Genomic DNA, 27,829 nt, shown 5'->3' on the forward strand with positions numbered 1-27,829 from the left:
CTGAGTTCTTTATATTCTGATAAACCTAGGTTTTACCATTTTCTGAGGATCTTGTAAGAAGAAAGGATGTAACTGCTTAGTTTACATAAATGAAATCACAGACCATGACAAATAGTTTGTCATTGCTACCTTCTTTTGCCATTAAGAAAACAAGTCATGTGACAGTTATAATGTGGTTACATTATTCAGCCTTCATTTTCAATGAAGAGGGGTGTCATTGCTAGATAATAGCAAGAGTTTACGTTTACAGGGCTGATTGCAAAAATTATTTTCTTTGTAATGAGATAATGTTTGAGACTGTTGTCTTATGTTAATATACGTAAAACAAATGACACGTTTTACAAAGAGACTCCTAAGTTAAGGAATTATTTAACACTTTTGGGTACTTGGTATATGAGCTTTGCAAGTATGCAAAATTTGCATCCAGAATACGTTTTCTTGGGACATTCGGTAAAGTCCAGTGTTGTCCCACAAGCTAGGTCTTGTCCCCGCTGTGCAACAAGCCAAGGACAACTCTGCATGGGTTGGCACATTCTGACAGTCCTCCCCACTGCACGGCGAGCCCCGCAAAGCCTTTGAACACTGAGGGGGCTCTGCGTGGTGCAAGGGGGAGCCCTGAATAGCTGGCAGCAAGCGGTCTCTCACAGGAGGTGGAGGGGGGGACTCCCGTGAGCTCGTTCCTGCCTTGCCTGCAGTATGTGTTGCGTTAGGGGGAGGAGGAGGAGGTGTGCAGGCAGGGGGGAGCAGCGGGGGAGCAGCTCCAGGCAAAGCTGCAGGCGGGGGATGCCAGCCACTTGATCACTGCCTGGCAGGAGAGCCTGGTGTTTTGTTGGCCTTGGCTTGGGGTGTTTTTTGGTGGGGTTTTTTGTATTGTTTTTTTTGGTTTTTTAGGGTGGTGGTGGTGTTTTGTGGAGCTTGCCGTGTGGTGGGGAGGACCAACGGAATCTGCCGAGCCGTGAAGAGTTGTCCCGTTCCTCATTCGGTATGTAGTTGGAACCTAGAGAGGTACCTCGTGTTTTGTTAAATTTTAAGGACTTTAAATTAAGGACTTTCAAGACAAATGAAAACTAATATTAATTCTGTTTCTTCTGTGGTATCTGTTTTGTGGAAACATTTTTTTAAAATTCACTAAACTATAACAATTCTCTCCATAAGGAGGTAATTTTTGTGTCATCTATCAGCAACAACCAATATTTTTGCTTGCGCTTTTGTTTTTGTACCATACCATTCTCATATAATGGGATCTCAAGTGAATTGTAACTTCTTTACAATCTTTGATGGGAATAAGAAAAATAATTCAGACAAAAACTGGATAAAACTGTAATGAGAAACTCATTATTAGAAGTGGATGGGCTCAAATGCTGTCATAGGATTACCAAAGTGGAAAATCCCTGTTTAATGATGCACATAGTATCTTTGCCAGGATAAGCACTGATGTAATCCTGTAGTCTTTGTGTTCAGAGCTGTTCTGAAAAGGCAGTGACCTCTCATCTTTTGTTGTGAAAACTTGGTCTGAAGAAATCTGAGGCTGCTAAGGAAATAAATATTGAAGAAGTCAATACTGAAAGAACAGGAACTTTCTGCCTACAGGGTAGATGTTAGATACCTTGCGTTGTGTGGAGTGTGTGCTTTCATTAACCTGAGTTATGTGGTGTATAGTTGTTGGTTGTGTTTTGAGTTTGGGTTGGGTTGTTTTTTTTACTTTTCTTTTAACCCTGTAGGACTTAGGAATGCAGTGCAGCCTTGCCAGGTTTCCTGATAAAGTAATAGGACAATAAAATACTGTCTAATAAAAACTGCATGTGATAGTAGCTGTTTGTGATTTTGGTCTGATGGCTAGGTATCTGCTGATGGTATGAGGGTAACGGCTGAACTCTAAACCCAGATGTTACTCCTGAGTAATGGTTCATATAGGGTGATCTCAATGATACTAATCACGGGGTGGTGCTGCCTCTATTTCTGAAATAATCCCTTTTGTTTGGTGACAGAAAGGACACAACTTTCTGCTGAGATGACAGAAATAGAATGCGTGAGTGTTTCTGGGTCATGGTTTACAGCTCTTACAAAGCAAACTGACAGCGAACCTTCTGTGTCTGTTCTTGGGTGGTGCTGCTTGAAAGTACCTCTGTGGCTGCCTCAGAGGCACTAGAGTTTTCCAGCCACCTTGACACAAACTACTTTTTGGGCTCTGAAAGCTCTGTGTTTGGCACACATGCAGGAGGTGGACTAGTGGTGCTTACTAGACATCTGCGTGTCTTCCTGAATTTAATCTTCATGCTGCAAAAGGCAAACACTCATGTATAGATATTAGTACACTGCTGCATACAGATATTCTTGCCTTACGTGATCTAACGTCATCTGACTGATACTCCTCTTCCAATAGGTAAAGGACTCAAAGAGCCTTTGGAGACTCCTACCCTACTTTCCTTCGTAAAAGCAGTATCAGTGCTACCCCCTGGAAAACCTCCCAGTATGGTACCACCTCAGTTCATAGTCAGGTCATATTTAGAAAATGATCTTCATAGTTTGCATGGATTAAAAACTAAATTAACTCACTTTCTCTGAGATTCTTCTGAAAAGGGGAGTTCTCTGCCAGGTATAACTCCAACTTTTGCTCAACAAATGGGCTTTTCTGATACCTGTAGCTTGTGGAGATGGAGTGTGTTCATTGAAATTGCAAATTATTTTGAGCAAAGAGAGAGGCATTCAGTTAGTGAAAAAAATGTATGCCCAAACCTCCAGACTTGACTCCAGGCTAGTAATTCAGGGACATGTGTAACTTGCTCAAGAGTTACTGTTTGACAATTTAGAGGGCCTGGTCAAAATGCTGGAACCCTTCAGTACATTGAAACATTCTGTTTTCTCCAATGTCTAACAATAACCAGCATCGGGTGTTTTAGCTGCAAGAGGCAAGGCCTTGGGCAGTTATGTGATTCTCCATTTATGAGAAAAAATCAAATCTATTTATAAGAAAAAAATGGGAGGCCTCTTGCAAAACAAACCCAGTAGTGATCTGTTGTTTAATATTTGCAACTGTCTTCTGTTTTTATTATGATCTGTAATTTGGTCTGCATTGATTTCTTACTTGACATCTGATGTGCAGTTATTTCTGGGCTAGGAAGACTATTGTTGACATGTAATTACAGGATATGGAACTACTATGCTGCTTTTATTTCAATACAATATGCAATCCAGCACTTTACACAAATCAATGAATAAGTTATTCTACCCATCTTTTTGCAGCCATTTTGGGAGGAATCAAGTCAAACATGAAAAGGTTTTGGCTTAGTGAGGAGGCAGATTCTTCACTCAGATAATGTCATCTGGATTCGGATGAGAAGAGTCCTGATTGTTCATTATAAGAAGCAAAGATCAAGATTTAATTGTTAGAACTTGTTTTAGCAGCATTTGGTATTTCACACTGTCCTTTGTCATACACATAACGATAACCTGCAGAATTAAAGATACAGAGAGATTACTTTATTTTTTTTTTTCCTACTGAGCATTCAGAACAAGGTTCATGGTATTATTATAGCATCCTCATTCAGATAGAAGGATGTCCACAAAGCCATATTAAAATGAGAACTTGTGTTTTTGTCTTACTGGTACCTTCCTTCCCTCATTCCCTCTGAGCTGCTGCTCTTGTTCTATGACATGACTGGCAGATGTCTCATCACAGAGAGCAGATCCTCTCCCATGTTGAAACCGCTTTTTGAATAGGATTGCCATAAGAAATATGGGATTTTGTTTTGGCAGGCAGAACTAGAGCAAAATCAGACTAGAGCGGTGTCGTCATTCATTTCTTGAGGTGAAACAATTCAGCAATTCCTGTAACCTTTGTGGATGAATGAGATTTTGCATAAATCACAGTGAAAATCAGCAGAAAGCACTATCAAACTAGTAGGCAATTGCACTGCCAGGGAGATTTCATCTTAAAGAACAGCTTAGATTGAAGCAGGTTTTGGGTTTTTTTCAATACCGAGTCAAAATGAAAACAGTCAAAACAGAAGCAAGCATTCCATTTTATTTCAGATGATTCATCTAAATTTTGTACTTGTATCATCAAAAAGTATTTCTATGTTATCAAAATGTTTTGATGAGCTTTTCTTTTAAACCCTGCCATCTGAATTACTCTTAATTACAATATCCTGATTTAGTTGCCAGAATATTATTGATAGGTGAATGAATACAATGAGGGAATTCAGACAACAATACCTTACGTGATCTTGGTGAAGTTTGTGGTGAATCTCCCCTGTTTTTTCTGCTGTTTTGAACTGTCTACCTTATTTTTCCAAAAGTGTGGGGTTGGAGGTTTTTGGGGTTTTGTTCCATTTTTTAATGAACTGAAATAACACTGCTCAATATCTGAGCTGGAAAGCCCAGAAAAGAAATGAAAAGTGAAGAAATTAAAAGCCCTTGGAGAGATGTTCTAATTCCTTTGTGCCATCAAGTGAAATGCACGCGTGCACACACACAAAAAGGAAAAAATAATTACTTTAACTGAATGCTAGTACAGGTTGAGCAACACAAAAACTTACCAGTTCAGCTTGTTTTGTTTATAAATATTTGGATATATGGTAGGTTTTGTGATTACTTTCAGGATTATGAAAATTCTGTAATTTGAAGTAAAGGTGATAATTCTTCCAGAGGTTTAAAATATTATCATCGGTTTATACATGAGAAAAGACAGATTAAGTGGCATACCTGTGGATACGCAGGAAGGCTTCAGTGGTGTTGTCTGGAGATGATGTGGTATACCTTTACAGAGCTATACTCCCATGATACCTCTCCACCCTCTCCTTTTCTGAGCTGAAGGTCAGAGCTGTACAGACATCTTAGTCTGAAAACACTTCAGGTTACAGGAATAAGCTATCAATGTGTTTTGCAGTAAAGCCTTCTGCCACCTCACTTGTCACTATTACACACTTAAAAAAGAAGAGAGCACATAAAAATGAAAGATGCTGTGCTGAAAAGATTTGAGTCCTCTCCTACAAGCATGTCAGGGCAAAGCAAATTGATACACACAGTCTGAAGTCTTTCTTTGAGACAGTTCTTCCTCTGTAAGGAGGAGTTGGAGACCTTGCTGGCCTGTAAGTCATGCAGAAGTCATTTCAATCATCTGAATGCTCAAAAGAGTCACAGTTGGGTGAAATATTTTGATCTAGATGTTTTTTGAGTAGAGCATATGTATCTGTCTTTCCAGCATATTCAGTCTAAAAGAAAAGAGGAAAAAGAGTGGAGAGGAGGGAAGCATTGTCCCTTTGGCAATTTCACTATGAAACAAAACACTTTTTTTTTTTTTTAAGATTTGGAAGAATTTTTTTGTTTGAAATTTATTTTGCTTTGATTACATACCTGAAACAGTATTGTAGAAATCAAAACAAGTGATTCAGGTCAGCTATAAATTAAGTCTGACTTTTTGTTGTATTTACATTTCATATATATCTGCAAACAAAATCTGTTTGTTTTTTTTCTATCTTCTGGCAAAGTGAAGACACTCTTAGTTGCATCTAACAACAAAATAGGAGCATAGAAAGAGCCACAGTAAAACTACTTGGGAGATGTAGACAGAATAATTTCTGCAGAGTATTGAAAAGGAGGAGTAAGAACTTGAATTGATGTTAAAGAAAACAGCACAGAATACACAGTTGAAGAATATAGCTGTCTAATTGCCAAGGGAATGCCTCAAGAAAATGGTGGAATAGTAAGAAAACAGCTGACAATTCTGTCTGCCATTACAGCAGTTTCGTAATGGTGTCACTTACTTGGGTCTGAGTCACTTGATTCTGTGCTCAGTTGCAGTAGTTTCATAATGGTGTCATTTATTTGGGTCTGAGTCACTGGTGTTACTGATTTCATGTGAATTTCCCTCCTGCCCCAGCTCAAGATTTACTCTTGAGACAAATTTAATTCCCTGCTTATGTAGGTTGTTGTGCTAGCAGCAGAGACTCTGGCTGTTCTCAAACAGGGATTTACCTTTTATTTTACAATGTCATCAAGAGGGAGATACTCAACTGGTGTAAAGTCTGGAAATCGATTTCAGTGTGGTCTGGATGATGTATGCTCTGAAAATGTGGCCCAAGGTCAGTAACAATATTGACAGAAAGAGTACCTATTCAAAAGTAAATATTAAAGATAAGTTAGCACAGTAATATTTAACACAAACGCTTGACTTTTTTTTTTTTTTTTTTTTTTTTTAGGTAGAGCATAAACCTTATCCATTCATCCAGACCTATTGTATGTTCAGGTACGTAATCATTATTGCAACTGATATTCAATGAAAGGTTTTCAGAGCAACAAGACAGCGTATGTTGATTTGTTTATGGATTGTGTTGTGTAGTTAATTTATTTGATTCTTTCCCAGCTTAAGTTGTAGCATGTGAAAAGAAAAAAGAAAGGGTTTAAAATTCATATTACATATACCAGAAGCAGTGAGTGTGAGTCATTTGTTTGCTACATTGATGATAGTATCCACTTAGCTACCAGGACAGAGTCAGGATTAATAATGACATTTTAATGGAATATTGGTCCCAGTCTAAGCAAGAATAAATATTCTGCTGTAAAATGAAGCAGAAATTCTCTAAGTGCTTATAAGCTTTATTGCTTCTTGCAACCATAAGTAAAGGACAAAACTTTGTTGCTCTTTTATGCTACTTTATACATGCCATAACTGCATATCACAGCTGTAATTTGTAATTTTCGGTGTCATTTTGAATTAATGGTGTAACAGTACAAGTGTAAATCAGTGACATGCCTTGCAGTACTTTATAAAACTAATTATACACCCTTTATTAAACGTATCCTAAAGAATCATTTTGTGTTTTTTAGGATGATTTGGATTTATCAGACTTTTTATTTCATTTTCTTACTTGCTTCCGTTTACAGTGGTAAGTGAATATATCATTCCTAAGATAGGCACACAGAGTAATGCAACTCTTCTAGAAGGGGAGATGATTATTAACTGCAGTCTGGTCCCGAGAGGGCTGTCTTGATTCTGCTGGGTTGCGCTCAGTTAAGTTTGGGTAGCTCACGTAGCTAACCCTATTGCCTGACATGGAACTTTCTAATGGGCCTTTACTGACATTGTGTGCCACCCCCCGCCATGCTGTCACCTCACCCAGCACACACCGGACCATGCTACAGGCAGTTTTCTCTGTCAGACTGAGGCTGCGTCCAGCTCCTAACCATGAAATCAGTGTGATGTTCAGTGTCCAGCACCCAACAGCAGGTTGGCAGCTTTAGCAGCGGCTTAGGACGGGAGCCCTTTGCGGCTGTTGGGGGCGCAGGAGACGGACTGGCACCCGGTGCCTCTCAGCTGACTTTGCTCTAATCTGGTTTCCCCCCAGCACAAATTAGAGCTCCCTATGGTTTGCAGGAATGTGTGCTGGATCCAGCAGTGCCGGGGTAAGCTGGCTACCTCTTCCCGGCTGCAGAGGAGCCTTGACCCTTTCCCCAGACACTGCCCTGGCGGAAGGCAGGACTGACAGTCATGGGGCAGGGGCCACCCAGCAGCCTCGCTGGGGGACAGCAGCTCAACTTCAGAGCCAACATCCTTTTTTATTTTTTTTAAATAAACAAATCCCACCAACCTTTAGTCTTACTCACATGTTGCCTTTGCATGAAATTACTGATTTAAAAAGTGTCTGTGTAACATGTACCGTCAAGCTTGAGAGACTATTGCAATGTGTGAATAACTCCAGAATCAATTGTTTTATTGTCAACTATTTTTTAGAATTCTCTTGATACACTGGGAAATTAGTGATTGTGTATGTTTTTCAATGTTAGTCTGTGTTAATTATTTACTTTGTTTAGTTCGCAAAAGTCAAAAATTGCACTGTATTTCCCTGAAGTTCCCTGTGCTGATAAATTATAACTAAGCCCTAACACGAGTTTATGTTCAGTAATGTATTAACTGTTTTCTTGGAGGACAATAAGGTTACTCAGCTTTGTTGCAAAATCTGTTTGATAAATGTAGTATTATTTAGGGAAATGTTTTACATGGATGGAAATCTCAGAAAAACTAGGATCCTGGAACATTTCTGAGGCCTAGGAAATATATTTTTATTAAACTAAAGTATCCAGAACTGGCATAGTTTTACATGGTACCTAGTTTTACAGCATAAATCAATTTTTTGTGTGGTAATTTACACTAGAAGAAGGTAAATAAGATCTGAAATGTCTGATACAGCAAATAATTGTAATATTCTTTTATTTTGACTTTAGAATTCACTTAGAGTGTTGTAAGTAATAGAAAGTGCTTTTCTGTTAATGACAAAGTTGGGCAAAGAAACTCTACTGAGAATAATAAATTGAAATTTTAGAGAAAGGTCTTGAAAGAATATATGCCAGAAAATCTGTATGTTTATAAAGTACGAATTTTATATTAACAAGAAATTAAACTTTAAAAGATATTACCATATATGTCTAATAATTCCTTTTTTTTGACAAATTGTATATTTTACCCATATGTGGGAAATATAGAATTACCTAAGTATAGTTTATAATCACATTAACAAATAAAAGTCACTTGTAATATTTTAAAACCATAAAATCCAATATTATAGTTCCATTTGCTTTTATTTTACTTAGATTTTGATACAGTATGATAGCGCTATAGTAACAGATTAATCAGCTAGATAAAATGTTTTCAGTTGGTTCTCACCCGTGCTGTAAAAATACAGTATTTTAGCTAAGAAAGAGCAGTTTTGTAGATACAGGAATAAAAATCGGCATATTTACTGGCTTCGTACCCCTTTGGAGGGCAAAATACAAGAAAAGAGTGGGCTCCTCTGCAAAGCCAGCCCTCTTGTGTTTTTTAACAGAGATCTTACAAATGCGTTCATTTTGGAAGATGAGAACAGACTGCTGCTTATGTATCTTCATTGCACGCCTGTGCATTGTGAGTGGGTTTCATTACAGTTCAGTATGGGATTGATGATGAATTCCTGCAGATGTGAGGCAGTAGTTGAGCTCATTTTTTATTCTGGATAGTTCCTGAGTCACTACTCCTGTAGCAGTATTTTCTTCATTGTAAAGCAAGTTGGGGAGGTTCAATGTGGAGTGTGAGGGGGCAGAAGGTTTATAGAATGCTGGGAGCCATTGAAGCTATGCACAGTGGTGCCACCTATGACTGGCCTTGGAGCTTCCCTAAACAAAATAGGGCTGCCTTCATGTACAACTTTCTAACTCTTTTTGGTCTCTGCACTTCCTTCTCCTGTTTTTCCTCCTAATGGTTCTCCGTATTGGTCTCTCTCAGAAGATGCTTCTGCCACTCCTGAGATCTGCCATGAGGAGCTCCCTTCCCTCTTTGCTATGCAGATCTGCCTTGTGGCCCATGCTGCTGCTTGGGCTTCTGCCTCGACTCAAGCTGCCCTCCTCCAGCATTGGGTATGAGGCAGGGAACATGGGGAGACAACCCAGCGAGTTCTATTTCTGCTGCAGAGCAAAGACGGGACTCTCGGAGGAACTGTGCTACTCACACCCCTCACCCTCTTCTCCTGCCAAAGGACTGTCTTAAAAGCAAGATCAATGACAAAGAGGAGCAGTGGCTTCGCCCTCTCCTGGTGAACTGTGTGTGCTCACATCTCTAATAATTTATATATTTTATTATTCCGTATCAGAATGTGAGACTCGGATCTATGAAAATACATACTTCCAAGGAGGAGACCTCACTACAGTTTTTACACCGAGTGCCAATTACTGCCAAGTAGTGTGTACTTACCATCCTACCTGTCTGCTCTTCACCTATTTGCCAGTGGCATGGACTAAAGATACTACAAAGAGGTAAAATGTTCGTGTTTCTGTGGCTTTTGCTGGTCTCCTGTGATAATTTTAGGAATTTTTGATAGAACACAGGCATACAGGGAAAGCTAGAGGGTTGCCATGGAAAACAATGTCATGTATCTTTAAAACTGGTGATCTAAAAGAGTATTTGCTTAAATTTGAAAGATTAAATTTGGCAATGCCCAATCTCTCAGTCTTGTATAGCAACCTTTTCAAGGAGATAGAACTGACTGTGCATTCCCTCTTCTGTGCCACATGTTTATTGTTGAGGCACAATGTGAGCAATTTCACATCTCCAATTGTCCCCTCTACTGTCCCCCACCCTCTCTCTTTAGCTTATTTTTCTTGCAATTAAGAACATCAGCAGCCTTAGAAGATGAGGTTGTCCTCCCTCTCTATGCCCAGTGCATTTCTGTCCTCCAAACCCTGGACTCTGCTTCTCACTTTAATGAGACCTCTTGGAGCTCCCACGTACATCCGACTAATCTCACCTGCCACCAGTGCCAACAAAACAGATGCAGCTGTACCCTGTTTTTCTCCAAATTCCACTTGTCTAAATTTTAATGTTTATTGGGCAGCCTGGGTTTTACCTGAGAAACAATTATGAAAGTTTGTGTTGTAGTGCAAAAGCAGTGAATTGCTGCATTTTAAAACACAGGTTTTCCTGCTACTTGAAAGACAGTGACACAGAAATGCTGCCAAAAGTGGATATGGAGGGAGCTATCTCTGGACACTCCTTGAAGCAGTGTAACATCCAAATTAGTGGTAAGATACGGTTATTTAAATGTATGCATTTTATGCTCTGTATCATGTAGCAGATGTTAGAAAATCAGCATTTTGAAAACAGGAATAGAATCAGGGAAGCAGCCAAGCAGTGATTTATATGTTCTTGGCCAGATCTCTTTCAAACACAGCTTACAAAATCTTCCACTGGTTTCACTCTTCAGCCCCAACCATTCATCACTGAGGGTCCCCAGATGAGGCAACAGGGAAACTATGCTCCTGCAGTCACTGTTTCATTTGCTACAGGCAGATGGGAGCACATGCTTTGACTGGTAGCTCTAGTTCTAAAGATTTATTTATTACTACAATTCCACTCCAGCAAATTGCTCATACAGCATGTCTGACCCTGCTTTATAACTTTGTAGAGCAGATGCCCAGTAAAGCAGAAGTACATAGACACAAAGTGATGTTGCTACTTTCGTGATTCTGGGTAGTAATTTATTAGCAGCTCCATCTTTGTGTGTGTGTGTGCTATGCACAAGAGTTTTAGTGTCAGCATGCCATACCTGCGAGTTGTCAGCAGGCATATTTAAAGCCTATTATATACGTTGTTTTAAATATGTTTTAAACTTGTACCATCATAATGATATCATTAAGAGGAGATCAGATTTAAACATAGCATGGTAGTAGAGAAAAACAGAATAAGGAAAAATATATTTATTCACTTCCTGACTTTAAGGCCAAGTATAGTCTTATGGATGTCAGGCTAATTCTTTAGTTTTATTGGTATAGCACCTCAATATGGCAGACCTGAATGCATCTTACTTTATGCAAGTTCTCTGTTGCAGCTATTGACAAATCTGTTGTGCTTGCTTTTGCTTACCACTAGCCTTTCAGAGCAGTTGGGACTTTTAAAAGCTCTTTGCTTCCAACATCTTGTCACATTTATATTTCTGAGCAGATTTGGCTCAGCAGCAAAATAGATTTCATTGGGATGTTATTCTTTAACCTATATAGACTAATTAATATCACTGGAGTTACTCTAGAATCAGAATAATGTCACTAAAATGAAAATCTACACATATATGTTTAAAAACCCCACCAATGTTTGGCTGACTCTCTCTGAAGAGTCCACACTGACTATGAGGCAAAACCTGTATGCTGCTTGGAGGAAAGCTGTTTCAAACTCCCTTTGTGAAGTGTAAATCTTCTGACTCAAACAGCAGATGTCTGTTGCTAATGAGGACAGAATTTGCCTTTTAAACTGCTCTGTGAAATTTGAAATTTAGTATTAATCCTGAGTTCTTGCTTTAATTAACATCATCATGGTCTCAGCCATAGTGGTTAGAGCTCCTCTCTCATGTAGGCAAAGGCACTGCCAAAGTCTGCCAGTTCTTTCCTCTGCCATGCAGTACGATGCTGTACCTACACTTTTGATTTTGTTACCAGAGTATACGTGAAGTATGATGTAGTGGAAGTGAGCATGGGATACGGAATCTGGATTATGAGGGCTATGTCATATGAACTGCTATCTTTTGGGCAGTTTGGGGTGCAGGGTGGGGAAAATAATAGAAGCATGTTTTCAGAACTTGGTCTCTCTTTTCTTCACAGCTTGCAGCCCAGATGTCCACATAGGACTGGACATGGAAGGGAAAATTTATGATGTTACTATGGCTGACGGCTATCAACAATGTCAAAAGAGATGTACCAATGACAACCGTTGTCATTTTTTTACCTATGCCTCAGAAACATTTCACAATGCAAGCTTTCGGTAGATACAGGTTTGATCCCTTTCCTTGGACAGCGCTGTGCTTTAGTAGAGTAAATCTCAGAGCAGTCTAAGGTGTGAGAATTTATTCAAGGAAATAATTTTTCCTTGGCTTGTCATCCTTGCAATGTTTATTCAAACTTACAGATAGGAATATGCCTGTAGTAAATGGGCTTTCATTTGTCCATTGGTGAGAAAGACAAACTTGATTATCATAGCACTGAAAAAAATTAAAATCCTCTGGAGATATTGAAATGCAAATTACATTGGTAGGTGTGCAGCATTATTGCTCTGTTAAATCTTGCTGTGCTTACTGCTCTGAAAATAGCATCATCAGATCAGCCAGAGAAATTATTTCATTTTTATCAGGCCTGGTTTTGAGCTGTTAATCTGCTCAATTTTACAAGTGAAACATTGTTCAGCTAGCTCTGTTCCTCATTTGAAGATTATTCTGGAGAGTGGAGATTGCTCTGGCCCGTGGCCAGAACCTGCACCATGGTGTGAATTATGGGGCCAGGAGGATGGCTTAGGGCTTAGACCAAGGAAGGCGGCCTGTTGTCTTACCACTTTCTTTATTCTTTGTCGCTCAGTAAAAAATGCTTCTTGAAACATACCAGTGTAGGAACTCCAACCAGCATAAAGGTGCTTGATGAGGTTGTGTCTGGATTCTCTTTAAAGCCATGCCAGCTTTCTGAAATAGGTAACTATTTAAAATCTCTGATTCAGTTTTAAGGGTTATGGAGGATGAGGTGCAGTCTGTCTCTGACATGTATATATGTTTCAGTATGCAAAATAATTCTAATATAAACTTATTCTTGCAAATACAGTTAGTACTCTCAGGCACAAAGGAGATTCAGATCTTTTTAATTTTTCCATTTTATTGTTTGTCTTACAAAAAACAAATGCCTGATTTGAAGATCTAAAGAATTCTTTCATAAGTTTAGCTTGATGAAATTGCATGTTGTCTTTGTACTGTGGGTACAAAAATGAAAGATAAAATCCCATCAAAGTCAAAGATTGGGAGGAATATAAAGCTTTCTAAACTGTATACCGTGTGTGCACTTAGAAATTTTTAATGAAGGCCTGCAGTTTTCTAATACAACTTGCTAATATGAAGGGATGTATTCTGTGTTTGTGGGTGATTTGTGCTGGAAACAGTGTCTGTGCTTGTTGATGCAATCGCTACTCAGGCAGGACACAAGAGTGCAAGATCAAGCCGTGTGTATTATACCTTCTTATTCTCAACTGAAAATTTTTCTTTTTTTTTTATTTATTTTTTTTTTTCTTTGTTTAGATCTACCTCCACCTTGTTTTACTGTGTGGTATTTTCCCATCTTAATGGTGATGATGTTGTTCTGCTTCCATATAGCTTTATTTTAGCTGACAGAGAATCTAGTTTTCCCATAGAATTCACATTTTGTAGAGACTGCATCTTTTTTTTCTTTCAGTGTATTTTCTTCAGACTCTGCTAGTCCTACTGTAAGAATAATCTTTGGAAACTTTTGAAAAAGTAGTTTTGTTAAGATCTTAACAGTGAATACACTTAAAGAGAAATTAAGATTAAAGAGTAAAAAAAAAAAAAAGAAGAAAAAGTTTTGTAAAGAGAAGAAAAGAATTTAAGTATTCCCTCACTGTGTATGTGAGACAGAATGGAGGGAAGATTTATTTTTTTCATGCAACGCTTGCATAAATATATACTAGAAAAACATGTACTCATGGTTAGAAGAAAAAATCACAGTACTCAGGAGGGTGCTGGTCATAGACTTTGAGAAGAATTGGGTGACTGTGGCATATGCACAAACAATATGATTTTAAGTTTAAAAAAAAAATGAAAAGCCATTTGAGACTTTATCAAAGACATTTATGATTTATGACAGAGGTGACGTGGCAGTAATGAACTATCCCAAATTAAATCAGAATTTCTGAAAGTATGTGAAGGTCAATCTTGTTGCTCCCTGTCTTTTATTTCTGTGAGAGGCAAGAGGAGAGAGAGAGAAGGAATGAATCATAAGATCATAGAAGCCTAGACAGTACTATTGGATCAAGTGGTCATCTAAGGAGGTAATCTGTCCTAATCCAAGACAGATCAGCTATATCTCTCCAGACAGAGATTTGTCAAATGTGCTCATAAAATCTCAGTACCATCTTCTGCCTTGTTGTGATTTAAATATCTGAAATGCATTTATTTGAATATTTGTTCTAGTTTTTCTCTGACTGTATTTAGGCAGACTAGTCCTACATCATGTATGTTCCAGTATCATCATTTCAAAAATAGATGCTTTTCCTTTCAAAGCTTTTGGAATCACAGCAACCCTCTGTGAACAGCAAAAGCTAAAGCATACCAAGAAACTTTGAGATTGCTTCAGTCAGATTCTAAGACCACTGAAATAATCAATATTATGGGATTTCTCTCTTTCCTGTTCTGCCATGCCCTCTTTCCTCTGCTCAGTAATGCTAATGTTCTTGACCATCTAACTGCAGTTTGTTTTCATGAAGAAGGGGGCAGGGGGGTGGGGGGGAGGTAGATCTTGTGTCCTTTGCCATTAGCTTTCCTTCTCTCCCCTGAGAAGAACCTGAACTCCTTTCTTAATGCTAACTGAATGGCACTGCAAGTTTTTCTTTCAAGAGTTTGTTCCTTCCTATTTGGGCTTTCATTTTGTGCCTTTGTCTCTTTCATATTGTCCTTATGCACACACGCTGTTAGACATCCATAGCAATTTGTCTGTATTTCTGCCCTTTGCAAAGTTCCTTCCTTGAGGTCATTGAACACTGAACAAATGATCACTGAACATGATCATTGAGATCATGAGTTAGCTTCTTTAAACTTCCAGATCCACATTTGTGTTTTAAATATAATTTTCTTTAGAAAATATCCATTCTCCTGAATTGTATTTTCCCCTAACATGGGATCTTACCTACAAATTGTCAGTTAATTCACCCTTATTTTCTAGTCTCCTTATTATTTTTTTTTTCTATTCTTATTGTGTAGATACTGTCCAGTATTGTTGTCCTTTCATGCTTACGTTTTTTGAAAACCTCATCAAATTAATAGGAGTCACGTTAAGCTCTACCTCTCCCTTTTACTTTTTTCCTGTTTCTGTAGTAAAATGTTCACAGTATGTTTCTATAACTCGAAGTGTCGACTTGGCTGCTGTACTTTCTCAGCAGCTGAAGCTCTCTGCTGCCACCAAGTCCTGTGTTTTGGATCATTTCACTGTTTTTACTGGCTTTACAGCTTGATAGTTCCAAGAAGCATCCTCCATGCTGGTGCTTCCTTTCTTCCTCTTTTTATCGTTGCACTGGGATTTTAAGTAGACCTTCAAGTATATCTTTAGAGAAGGCAAAACTTTCTTCTCTTTCTAAACATGTTAGTACTTCCTGTAACTTCTATATCCACAGTCTTGTTGTGCCAAGCCTCTGTTATGTTATTTTGGTCATGTCAGAGGGCAGACTGTACATTACTCCTGCTTATTCTGCCTACTTTTCAAATAGCATTTGATAAAGTGTTAAGAGGATTATTCCACTATTTTTCTTCTAGTCTTCCCATGATCCTCTTAGATATACCCATTACCTTAATTATTTTAGGCTTTGCCTAGATTACCATGATTTGTTCCTAACTGTGTAAGTTTGTACGCTGACCTCTACTGTTCCTAATTTAAAGCCTTCCCTGTTAGATAGCAAATCTGTATTCTAACATGTATTTTATCTTCTCTATGTGAACCTTGTTCCTGATCAGCAGTCCTCTCCATGAGTTTACACACTCAAAAATGTTCTTGAGAAATAGTTTTGGGTTTAAAATGTGGTGTTATCTTTCCAGTTTATCAGTCACAAAGGAAGGAAAATGTGAATAAGGATAGAAATGAATAATCTGTAAACTTTAATATTTTGATGATGTAATAAAATCTTTGGAATTTTGATATATTCTTCTTGTTTTATACAGATTGTCAAATGGACATTTTTGAAGATCAAGAATTTTCAGGAATGAATATTACAAGTTTTTTCACTCCTGATATCTCTGTCTGCCAAACTATTTGTACATATTTTCCAAAGTGTTTGTTCTTTACGTTCTTTACCAGGGAATGGCAAATAGAATCTGAAAGGTGAATATGACAACTAACTTTAATTCTCTAAGTAGATTTTTTTTTAAAAAAAAGCACACAGGCTTTTTTTTTTTTTTTAACCACTATTTTCTTATTTTTATGGAAATTTTTGTTAAAAGGTTATTTTCCCTAAAGCGCAGCTTTTCATGTTTTGTAGTTATAAGTTTATAGTTCCCTGTGGGCATTTCATCTATTCTCCAGTGTGATCAGGGGTTTTGCAGCTGGTGTTAACCTGAAAAGTATTATACACATCAAAGAGACAATGAGCCTTCAGGTTGCTTTAATAACTTAAAGCTGAATTTTATGCAATTATCAAAAATGTCATCTGGTTTCCTAACAGTATTAAGTTATTTCCTTGAAAAGATTTTTCATAAAGTTAACAGGCTAAAAAATGTTTCTATTGAGCTTCCTTCTTTCATACTTAGCAGTGAGAATGGTAAAAATCCTACGTTCCACACAACACAGAAGAATGAAGTTTCAAAGGAATTTCAGGGAGTAGCAAAGCTGCAATGGCCTATATCATCTAAAGTCACCTCTTCTACACATGTATAAATTCCATATGTTTAGTAGTACAGGCATATGCCATTTCACAGAACTACAAAAACGCCTTCAATTTAGTGTGAACTAGTGAACTTAATGAATGCAGTTTCATATGAAATACTTTTACAGATAGAGACTTGGGGAAAAAAAACACATTTAAGAACGAACCTTCCCTTATCAGTACCTAATCAGTACCAATCAATTTTAAGATGTAAGAACAGATTTAGTTATTATAAAAAAATTTTTCGTTTCAGAAATCTTTGCCTTCTGAAGACATCAACAAGTGGAATACCAGAGGATCTTGAATCACGAGAAAATGCTGTATCAGGCTTTGGTCTCCTAAATTGCAGAAGATCCTTTCCTGGTAAACAATACATTACAATAAAAATACTACTTTTGAAATGAATAGACTTTCTGATGCTTGGAATGCACTCATTCTTACAGCCTGCAATTCTCGCACTTACATGAATATGAATTTTTTTGGAGATGAACTCAATGTCACTTATACTAAAGGACACAGAGCCTGTCAGCAGGTTTGCACAGATGTGATCCGCTGCCAATTTTTTACCTACTTTCCCCTCCAAGATTCATGCAATGAGGAAAGGTGAGATATATTTTTCAAAATGTTAAGATCACTGAAATAACAATTCTGCAGACTTGGTGAGGGTTATTGTGTGTGTTCTGCATAATTCAGTACAAACTGAATCTTTACATTGATTCATTGGCAGAAAGTGTGAGTGTCATCTAAGAATGTCCTCAAATGGATCTCCAGTGCAAATAATACACGGGCCAGGAAGGATCTCTGGATACTCACTAAGATTATGTAAAAAAAAAGCCAGTACTGGTAAGTAAAACTTCTTTCATGTAAAAGAGACAGTGCTTAACTGATTTCAGTACAGGAAGCCAAAACCTTTGTTTCAGTTGGTTGCATTGAATTGGTTGCATTGTCCCAATGGGGTGCCTTGTGAAGTTAAGGAGTGTTCTGAAAAAGTGAAGTTAGCCAGGTCTGCACATTGTAAACACCAACAGTAGCACTGCGAACTTGATTTTAATAGGCTTTATGATCATAAAGGGATTAGAATGTATCATATATCACCTTCTTTGCAATAGATAGGTCCCTATTCAGGGATCAGCAGTAGTCTCATCTTCATTTTTCATTGGTAATTGCAAATCATCTTTAAGCACAGTTTTAAATTATTTCTACAGTGTGTATGCAGCATTCTGCAAGAACTATTAGGGTTGTTGGAGGGACAGACTCTTCCCCTGGCGAATGGCCGTGGCAAGTAAGCTTGCATGTGAAGTTGTCTCGTCAGAGGCACCTCTGCGGGGGCTCTATTGTCAGCAACCAGTGGATTCTTACAGCTGCTCACTGTGTCGTGAGGTGAGGCCTGAATGTAAATGTACAAATAAAACCAAAAATTTCATCCAGTGTGTGAGATGAGTTGAGATCTACCTTTCAGAAAAATAAAAATGAGGACTAGAATAGACAAACTTTTAATGTAACCAAAAGGTGAACTTCTAAGGTAGACTATTCATAGCCTTAGCACAGCTGCAACTCCATACTTTGTCCCTTTGTAACAAAGTGTTATACTACTGATGCTAAGTTATTTTAATGCATCTAGAAGATGAAATTCTAAAGAAGACGCCAGATACCTACAGAAACTTAGACATTCTCATGCAGTATAAGCTTTTTCTTACTCTAATACTATATCATCTATCAAGGAAAATCTCTTGCTAGGTTTTTCCATTTCATAAACTTCAAATGACTTCACTCAGATTTCTCCATGGCACTTAAGAAATGGTACTAGTCTTGTAGCTTCAGCAGCAGGGTGCTCAGTGAGTTAACTTATTTGACCAGGACACAAAGTAAATCTCGGTGGGGGTCCAGTTAGGCTGCTTCTGGTACCTGAACTACCTATCTCTGCATTACATGAAACATCCAGATCCCAATTGTCCTGGTTTTCCTGTAACTTTTTTTTTTTTCCCCAAATTCTATCAATCAGTCAGTTAATACCCTATTTTTAATGCAGATTTCAGCTGTAAGAACAAAATTTAAAGCAGCTGATACCCAAGACATTACTAATTTGCGCTGACGCATATATTCTGTATTGTTAATCCAATTACCATGAGATTAGGGTCATGAAATTATTTGTGTTGTCAAGAGCTGATTTAATTGTCATGCAGATGATTCATTTCCTTTCTTAGATTGTCATCACCTGTAAAGCAGGTTATCCTGTCATTTATATAGTGAAATGTGTAAGGCTATAATGCAGTCTGATGGGGAAAAAAGGGACAGCTAACAGAAAAAATACTTCAAAGAGGAGGATGTTGACCCAGAACATGGACCAAAATCAGGCATTTTTACTCACACAGTATAGTACGTTACCCGTTATTGTTTTCACATGGAATAGTATTGCCAATATTTTGCCTCCAGCGGCAAACTTTATAAAGTGATTAAGCTCTTTAAAACACTCTGTACAAAAAATATTGTTCTCTACCTGCTATCCAGTGTAGAACTTACCAGTATTCTAAGATGCAAAGGGAGAATATATGCTTGCAAAATAAAAATAAAGAAAATAACTTTGTTAATTGGAAATGATTAAGCCTGACTGATATTTATGAATTCATGTATAAAATCTTCAAAATTTTGGGAAAGTTTATTTAAGACAAGTTTTGTCTCTTTTTCATTGCATGTACTAAAACTTCTAGATTGCCTCAGTGGTAGAATATCGCAATGAAATATCCCTTAAACTTATTCAAAGTAAAATTGAAATAATAAAGAGTAACTGGAACGTTTCATATAGGTCTATGATATTACACTTTGTAATGTATATTTACATGGCTCGTGTCATTTTCCTAACAAAGAAGTGTCAGAATAGACTCTAATTGAATTTATATTCCCAACCCTATTTTCATTACTAGAAAAGCTGATGTGTTGGAATGAACATAAAGGAGTGAGAAAGCTGTTGTGGGGATGAAAATATGAATAGAGAGAGGAACAGAAAGAAGAAGAAACAGAAGGAATGCACAAAACAAACCTTTTTTTTAGTTTTGAGAGTGTGAAAATAAAAAATGGAAAGAATGACCTCAGTGCTGCTCACTGTACACTCATGAGTAGCGGAAGATGTTGGCATCTGTACACAAACTCTAAATCAGTGCAACTCTTTTGCATTAGACTGACTGTTTGTCTTTTTCCCCTCAGTCTTGAGAATCCCAACATTTGGCGTGTTTATGCTGGTATTTTAAAACAATCAGAAATAAATGAGGATACGTCCTTCTTCAAAGTGGAAGAGATCATTGTTCACCCTCAGTATAAATATGCACAGACTGGATATGACATTGCTTTAATGAAACTCGATAAGCCTATGAATTTTACTGGTATGTAGTGTGTTTCAGAGGAATTCTGAAAATGTACAGGATGACACAGGGCTGGCATTGATATGGTGGTGCATGACACCTGGGCTTGCTTCCTTTAGTGTGCAGTTACTGGGCTTTGAGGAGAATCTCCTTCTGTTGGCTTTGAAAAGAAAATGGGTGACTTTTACTTATGTGACTGGTATAGAGTAATGGACAAAGCAAAATATGGAGGCTATCATCAGGGGTCATGTAAGTGCCCACAAAAACCTTAATGTTGCAGTTGTCTCTGGTGGTCAAACTAATATCTTTAACCATATTTTAGATCTCCAACTACCTATTTGCTTGCCATCAAAAGAAGATGCTAACGTACTTTATACCGACTGTTGGGTAATTGGATGGGGTTACAGAAAAGAAAAAGGTACAAGTAAATATTTAAACAGTGAGTTCTTGTATTCGCAGAATTCATGTGGTTAAAAAAACGACCTCCCCCAGCTTTTTTTATTTATTTAAAGAAAACCTCCTTCTTTTTTAAAAGAAAATTCTACTATGTTCTTGGCTACAAATATTGCTATCTGCCCACCACTGTAATAGGATTCTTAATTAGAATATACTTCTATTAAGACATTATAAAACATATATGAAAGATGTATGAAATCCTCATTAAATAACTCTGTGGTCTGACAAAAAATGAGATTTTACAAATTGATTCAATAATTTGAAATATGTAAGAATGCTACCTTAAATATATCCTGTACAGCCCTCAAATACTTTTCCTTTAGATTCTAGCTTAATCTTCTGGCAAAACGCAGTATATATCTGGAACACACTCTCCTTTTCATGCTCCCAGCTGAAAAAAGCCAAGTGATAAGCCAAACTTATCACTAAATTAGGAGGTTTTGAATTAGAGTCTGCACATAACCCATGCTTTTTTTTTCCCATTGTATTCATATGACTTTAGAAAGTCATTGATTGGAGACTGAAGTATGTTGCTTTTATGATGAAGTTGATTATAAGCAATGCCAATGACTTTTGTGTTTCGATAGTAGATGGGATTTGAATTCCTCTGATTTTATATGGAGGTAGGCCAAATAGCTTTTAATTATCAAAGTCTGTTTTTACATGTATTTAGTTATATTTTTATATGTGTAATATTTATGTGTGTGTGTGTGTATATATACACACACCTATTTAAATGGTGTTCTTTCCTTTATATACCTTCCTATTTAAAAAGTAGAGTTTGGTGTGAAATCTAACAAATTTAGACAGATACTGTATAGGTTAATTTCTTCAGTTAATTTCTAAGAAAAGGCTGCTCTCAAAACCCCTTATTTAATCTGTGTGCGAATTTTTCCATCCTGTAAACTACTAGGGCATGGAGCAGCACAGATTTGGCAACTGGGAGATTCCAAACCTATTGTAACACATTACTAAGAAAAAATTGTTAGTAACACAAAGCAATGATCTTAATGGGAGGAGTGGTTTCAAGGGCAAATGTCCTGAAAACCATACTCATACGAGGATTCATTGCAAATCACAAGGAGTTTTAAAGGTTGCCCAGTCATGAGCCATAACATGACATTCTAAAAACATTCAAATTAGCAGACAGTTCACAGTGTTTACTGAACACAGGAAAAGGAAAATCAGTGTCACGAACACCTAACAACACTCTAAAAGCAGTGGCTTCCAACTTTGTAATATCACTGTATGGGGATTTCTGGAGCTTAATTTTAGCTTTTATTTTGCTAAAAGCAACCATTTCTCTGTTCATACCACCTATTACATAGGTCGTGTAGAAGATATTCTTCAGAAGGCAACCGTTCCCCTCATGTCAAAAGAGGAATGCCAGGCAAGGTACCGGAAGCGCAGAATAGATGACAAAGTGATCTGTGCTGGCTATGATGAAGGTGGAAGGGATGCTTGTAAGGTAATGAAAAGAAGTAGTATATAGTCATATATTCCAAACATTAATTTGAATATATGATTGAATACTGTAATTATTTTTTAATTGGCATTAGGAAAATACAGTTATCAATAGAGTTGTTGATTAATGCATCACATTTACATGGCAAAAGCAATGAAAATCAATGTATATGCAAAACATTTCTTATGTGACATTGAAAGCATTAGCGATAGATTCCATGGATAAGAAACTCTGAGTGTGTCTGTGTGTGTGTGTATGTACATATATATATATTTATACATACACACACATACCATTTAGGGAATAAAACAGTATTGCTTCACAGTATCAGAAATCCAAAGAGAGCAAGTACAGTATCTCAGAGCAGTTCTCCAATAAAAGCAGATTTCCTATGTGATGTTTTTATTTCTTTCCATGAAATACGGACATGAAAGCTTATTTTAAAGCATCCACTGTGTACAAACCAGAAGGGAGGGTGTTAGCAATACTATTAAGATGCATGGAGGATGGAAGGCTAAAGACAACTTGAACAGACTGGTCTGTTCATTATTAGAATTGGAAATGTCACAACATCATGAGTTCAGTGAGCCATATTCTCCACTCGAGTGTAGGCTCATGCATTTACATTAATTTAAGTAGTCTGAGTTAATTTATGCAAGAAGAAGATAGTCTGATTAGTAAGATTAATTTTCTACCAAAGCGTTCACTTTAAGCATTTAACAGTTAACATTTTTATGTTAAAATGCTACTGTTACTATGATCGATGTTGAGGAATTTGAAATAAAAATACTTGGAGCTGGGAAGTAATTTTTCCTCTATGCCAAATAAGCTTTCTTTATCTGATACAGTGTACCAGAAAATGGAGAAGCTGTTTTATAAAAATAACACACTTGCTATTGTCTCAACAACTCATAACAGCTACACTAAAGAACCTTATGTTCAGAAAGATCAGTTAGGAATAGGAAAAGAAAACAGAGATATGTTTTATCCAGGGGAGGACATCATCACTTAAACAAGACAAGATAGGCCATGAAAAGAACTGAGGTTTGTGTACTAAAACCAAGGTCATAAGAGAAAACATCAGCAAATTTACTATTTTTCTCGCTTGCACATGTAGTCTTCATTGGGTTTTAAATCATATGTATGTAGATAAATTTAGAAACAAACCAAAATACAGTAATTTTAAACCTTAAAGGGAAATGGAAATTATTTGCAATGACTGAAAAGTATTTAGAAGTCAATTTACTAGAAAAACAGAAAACCTGCTTCAGTACTCTGTTAATTAGCCTTAAGCAAAAGTAATTGAAATCTAGGCAGTTATGCTGGTGTTAATGCTTAATGATGATAATTTTAATCAAGGCTTTCTTCGAGAGACAAATGCTGACAAGAGCTGTTCCTTGTGTGGTCTGTCTTTCTGCTGTGATGCAGGGAGATTCGGGAGGGCCACTGTCATGCAAGCACGAGGAGGTGTGGTACCTGGTGGGCATCACCAGCTGGGGCGAAGGGTGCGCTCGCCCCAGGCAGCCGGGTGTCTACACAAAAGTTGCTGAGTATTCAGACTGGATTCTAGAAAAAACTACGTAGCGTGAGAGTTACCTACTGGCTCAAAGGGATGTCATGGAATCATAACAGTAGGAGCAATGTGATGAAGTTTATCAGTGTTTTTTTAAATGATGTTTCTCGTTAGTCTGGAATGTAAAAGACTTGTTTAAAAAAAAGTAGAAAAGCAGGAATGGATGAACTTTGTCATTACTAAATAAAAAGCTGTAATAAGCATAAACTCTGTGGTCACTGATTTGGCGGAAATAAAGAATTTGTTTGAACCATTAATTTCTTCTGTCCCTGCTAGGATGAAATGGGAGTGGATGAGGTTGCAGGGCATGTATGGGCCTGGGAGCTGGGCTGGGAACTGCTTCTAACTTCTGAGGTTTGGGTACTGCAATGGAGATTTCTCTCGCTTGGCCAAATTCAGTTGAAATGGGCCAATCGTTTACAAACTTACTAACGGGCTTGGGGAAGGGAAGCTGAGGCAGGGAGAAGCCTTGTTTTCTTAGGGTATTAGCCAAAAAAGTGGCTGTACTAACAGAGAAAACAAGACCAGAGGCCTTATCAAGCTCTTCAGTAACAATTTTGCAAGTATGGTAACAGCACTGCCTTTCACTTACATTATTCTGATTTCTGTGGAAAGTTTTGTGATAAGAACAATAATGTGGGGCTGCTTCCCTTGAAGTAGAATATCCAGAAAGTCAATAAAAGAATCATTCCCTTTGGAGACATCATATGTCATTGGTCTTTAGCACAATATATTTTTATTTTCCAAATCCCTAGCTCTCCTTGAAGAGAAGGAAACAGCTTTCTCCTTTTCCTCCTTTTTATATTTTATCCTTTATCCTTATTTTGTATCGGGTAGCAAATATGTTTCATGACCAAAATTAACACTAGTGTGAGAAACAGCAGTCAAAAATATATTGCTTTCCTGATAAGAGGCAGCATTTCACACTGAATCAGAAAGGAAGGCACAGAACTTAGTACTGTTTTTGCTAAACTTTGTTTCCTAATCATCTATGTTACTTTAATTCCTGAAAATATATTCTAGAGTGCTACTCATAATTGCCACACAGCCACATTCGGTATGTTGTGGGGGTAAACAGCAGGAGTGGCTTTACAAGTAAATGAGGTCATGAGAATTAGAAGTTAAACACGTCAAGTTTATGGGAGAAAACAATCAAGCTGCTGAAAATGGCTTCCGTGTTTATTTTTTTGATGCTTTATTCACAAATAACACTGAGGAAAAATGTAATTCCACAACTACAAGCTTACAAACAGTTCTGTCTGTGCCTAAGTGTCCAAAAGGGTCAGAGTGCTTCTCAGGGTATGCAGTGCTAAGCTGACCGAAGTCAACAACACCTGAAATTCCAAAGCTGTATTCAAAGGCTAAGGGCTTGGTTTTATTTGTTTGTTTTCAAGGAACCAAAATCCAAAGAAAGGATGAAAACAGTCCAAATGTAACATGAGAGGAGAAGCAATGGTGCTGCTGCAGGCACATATTGGGAAAGAAGGGCGCTGCCTTCCCTCTGCCCTGTGATGGTCTCCCAGGGCCAGGGGCTTGCACTGCTACTGGTGCACAGTGCTGAAGGTCTCCTGCTTTGGGAATCCCTGTGCTGTCTGTAGATACTCAGAGCACCAATTGGCAACGTCTGGCATGTGGTGGTGAGATTGGGTCAAGGGGGAAAGGGAAGGCATATCGCTGTGCTGTGACTTTTTGCCAACACTGTAGAGTCAGAATAGAAGATAAAGGTGGAGGCTGATGTCCTTTTCATGCTCTGTTTAATCCACAACTGGTTTAAAATGTCAGCAAACCTCAGACATGCTGTCAAAACCCTAGAGACCTAAATAAGGGACTGAGAAAGAGTAGGAAAAAATAGAAAACGCAGGAAAAAAAAAGATTCCTGGCATTCGGATGTGGTTCTGACCTCATGGGGAAGGAATGAAGACAGCTGGAAAAGAGCTGCTGAAGAAACAAAGGAATTAGTTCGGCATGAAAACAGAGACTGAAACTCTCTGAAAAAGAATCATCAGGAGACCATTCAAAATACCCATCTGCCAATACTCAAGCTGTGTATTTGCTAAAGAACATATGTAATGTCAAACTGATAACCTTTAATGCTTTCTTGTAATAATGCTATCATCAGCTTCTTTTTCAAACACACATAAAATGCATGCGCTTTTCTTTTTTTTTGGTGTGTTTTGTTTTGTGCTATGAGGCTTTCCAGGTTGTGGCTACTGGAGTAACGAAGAGGAATGGCAGCTCAGCAGTGCCCTGTAGACCTCTGGAGCTCAATGTTGTTTTTTTTTTTCCTCAGAGGCATATCTGGTGACAGCAGTATGCCAAAGGAAACTTAGCTGTTCCTGTGGAAAGGATAAAGGATCTCAGTCACTGCATACATCCTTCATGAGCAGCTGTTGAGCAGATAATCTTCAGTGAAGTTTTGCATTAGTTGTCTGTTCATCCATAGCAATTTCCTGGTAGCTAAAAGTGAGTAACAGGTACAGACATTATGTGGAGGATGCAGGAGCTCCTGGTAGCTACATGAAGTCCTTATGACTTCATTTAAGAACTACATGAGGGAATGTCTGACCTTTCTGTGGATTTATACACTAGCATAATATGAAATTCAGTGAGACCTTTAGACTCATAGATGGACACACATTGGTGTTATTAAGTGTTATCTTGCTTAGGCTTTCTGGTATCAATAGGTAGCTTGCACTAATTGAGTGGCAGTTTATGACCTTTATTTATTCTCCCTTCTCCTCTCCCTCTTTGGGGAAAAAGAATTCTTAAAAACCAACAACCACACAACCTATCTCAATCTCATTAAAGAAAAGCTTGGCCTTGTATTTTACATCTGCCTCTGTTTATGTTGGTACAGAACATAAACATCAGTGCTTTAGTTGCTATTTTGATTAATGGCAAATGTTTTTTATGGTATCTTATATTCAGCTCTTTAGTTACATTGAAAATCAATAAAGCTCATAATTTCACTTATATTGGGTAGGCAGAAGTCTTGCAAGGGGCAAGCACCACTGCTGATGCACTGGGTGGCAGCATTAGTCTGTCCTGAGTTTTTGTACAAATAAGGTCCCTGATCCCAGAAATTTACAGTCTCATTCCGGCACAGATGAAACACTTCGTATGTGCCATAATAGTCTGGAGAGCAATTAGTTCATCATAAAGTAAGGCACGCTGTGGTGCTGCTCAAGTGGACTCTTTAACTTGTAAGAGCCTCCTCTGTAGTCACTTTAATGGAATTGTAAACCAAAGAAACCCAGCTTCCCATTAAACTGGTGATGCAGTGTGTTTCCTGTTACTGCTGATGCTTTACGTAATGTCTGAGGCTGAAGTACATCTTCTTGAAAGTGACCTGAGCTGGGAACAAGAAGACATGAAGCCTCTCATTTCTTCTACATGGGAGAATTAAAAAGTCTTACAGTGAAGATGTACAGAGATCAGCAAGTATGTCCATTTCCTCTGCTTCCCCAGCAGAGGGGAAGGGAACAATTTGGCATAAGCTTTTAGTGTAAGTTTTATTTGTTCTGTGAAAAAAATTCTGTTCTGCTGTGATGAAAAATGCATCTCAGACGCTGAAAAATAAGGAACGGGATGTAATGAAAATAATTCATGGTGGAGGTCTTTGTAGTAAGAGAACTCACTCAGTTAAATTAAAATGTGGATTCTTATTCTCTGCCTAATTTCCAGTATGCATGGAGGATTCTTTGGAAAATTATTGCTAGCTCATTTTATTTATGAAATATCTGCATTATAATATATTAAAAATGCATTTACACTTCAAATAGAGGGCAACGTTAATTTGCCTCTTTGAACAATAATAGCAGATACTAAGTATTGCATATTTACAGTCAAGCATTTCCTGGAATAATAAATTAATTGTTTTTCCCATGGTCTTTTTATTGTACATCATATTATAGGTACTTGTAGATCTAGTAGAGTTATTGTGGAGTGTTGTAAGTTACAAGAAATTTTTTCATGAGAGTTATGCAGCAGAGATGTGAAATAGTTGTTTTGCATCTTCTTAAATGTTTCCTAATTTTCATAGGATCCTATAAAAGAGATCTGGA

The 27,829-nt window shown here is 37.6% G+C and overlaps 1 protein-coding gene across 1 annotated transcript; it reads left to right on the forward strand.

Moving 5' to 3' along the window:
- The first annotated feature begins 6,829 nt into the window (after positions 1-6,829).
- On the forward strand, positions 6,830-23,776 carry LOC104354850 (coagulation factor XI-like). The gene is made up of 14 exons (XM_009961878.2): positions 6,830-6,887; positions 9,621-9,783; positions 10,442-10,548; positions 12,118-12,277; positions 12,865-12,974; positions 16,215-16,374; positions 17,169-17,278; positions 17,359-17,518; positions 17,643-17,758; positions 18,121-18,295; positions 20,117-20,292; positions 20,594-20,689; positions 22,056-22,195; positions 23,621-23,776. The coding sequence occupies exons 1-14, from the start codon at positions 6,830-6,832 to the stop codon at positions 23,774-23,776; spliced, it is 1,887 nt and encodes a 628-aa protein (XP_009960180.2).
- Positions 23,777-27,829: the final 4,053 nt, after the last annotated feature.

The sequence above is a fragment of the Leptosomus discolor genome, chromosome 4 (genome assembly GCF_034619465.1).
Source record: "Leptosomus discolor isolate bLepDis1 chromosome 4, bLepDis1.hap2, whole genome shotgun sequence".
Taxonomy (NCBI): Eukaryota; Metazoa; Chordata; class Aves; order Leptosomiformes; family Leptosomidae; genus Leptosomus; species Leptosomus discolor.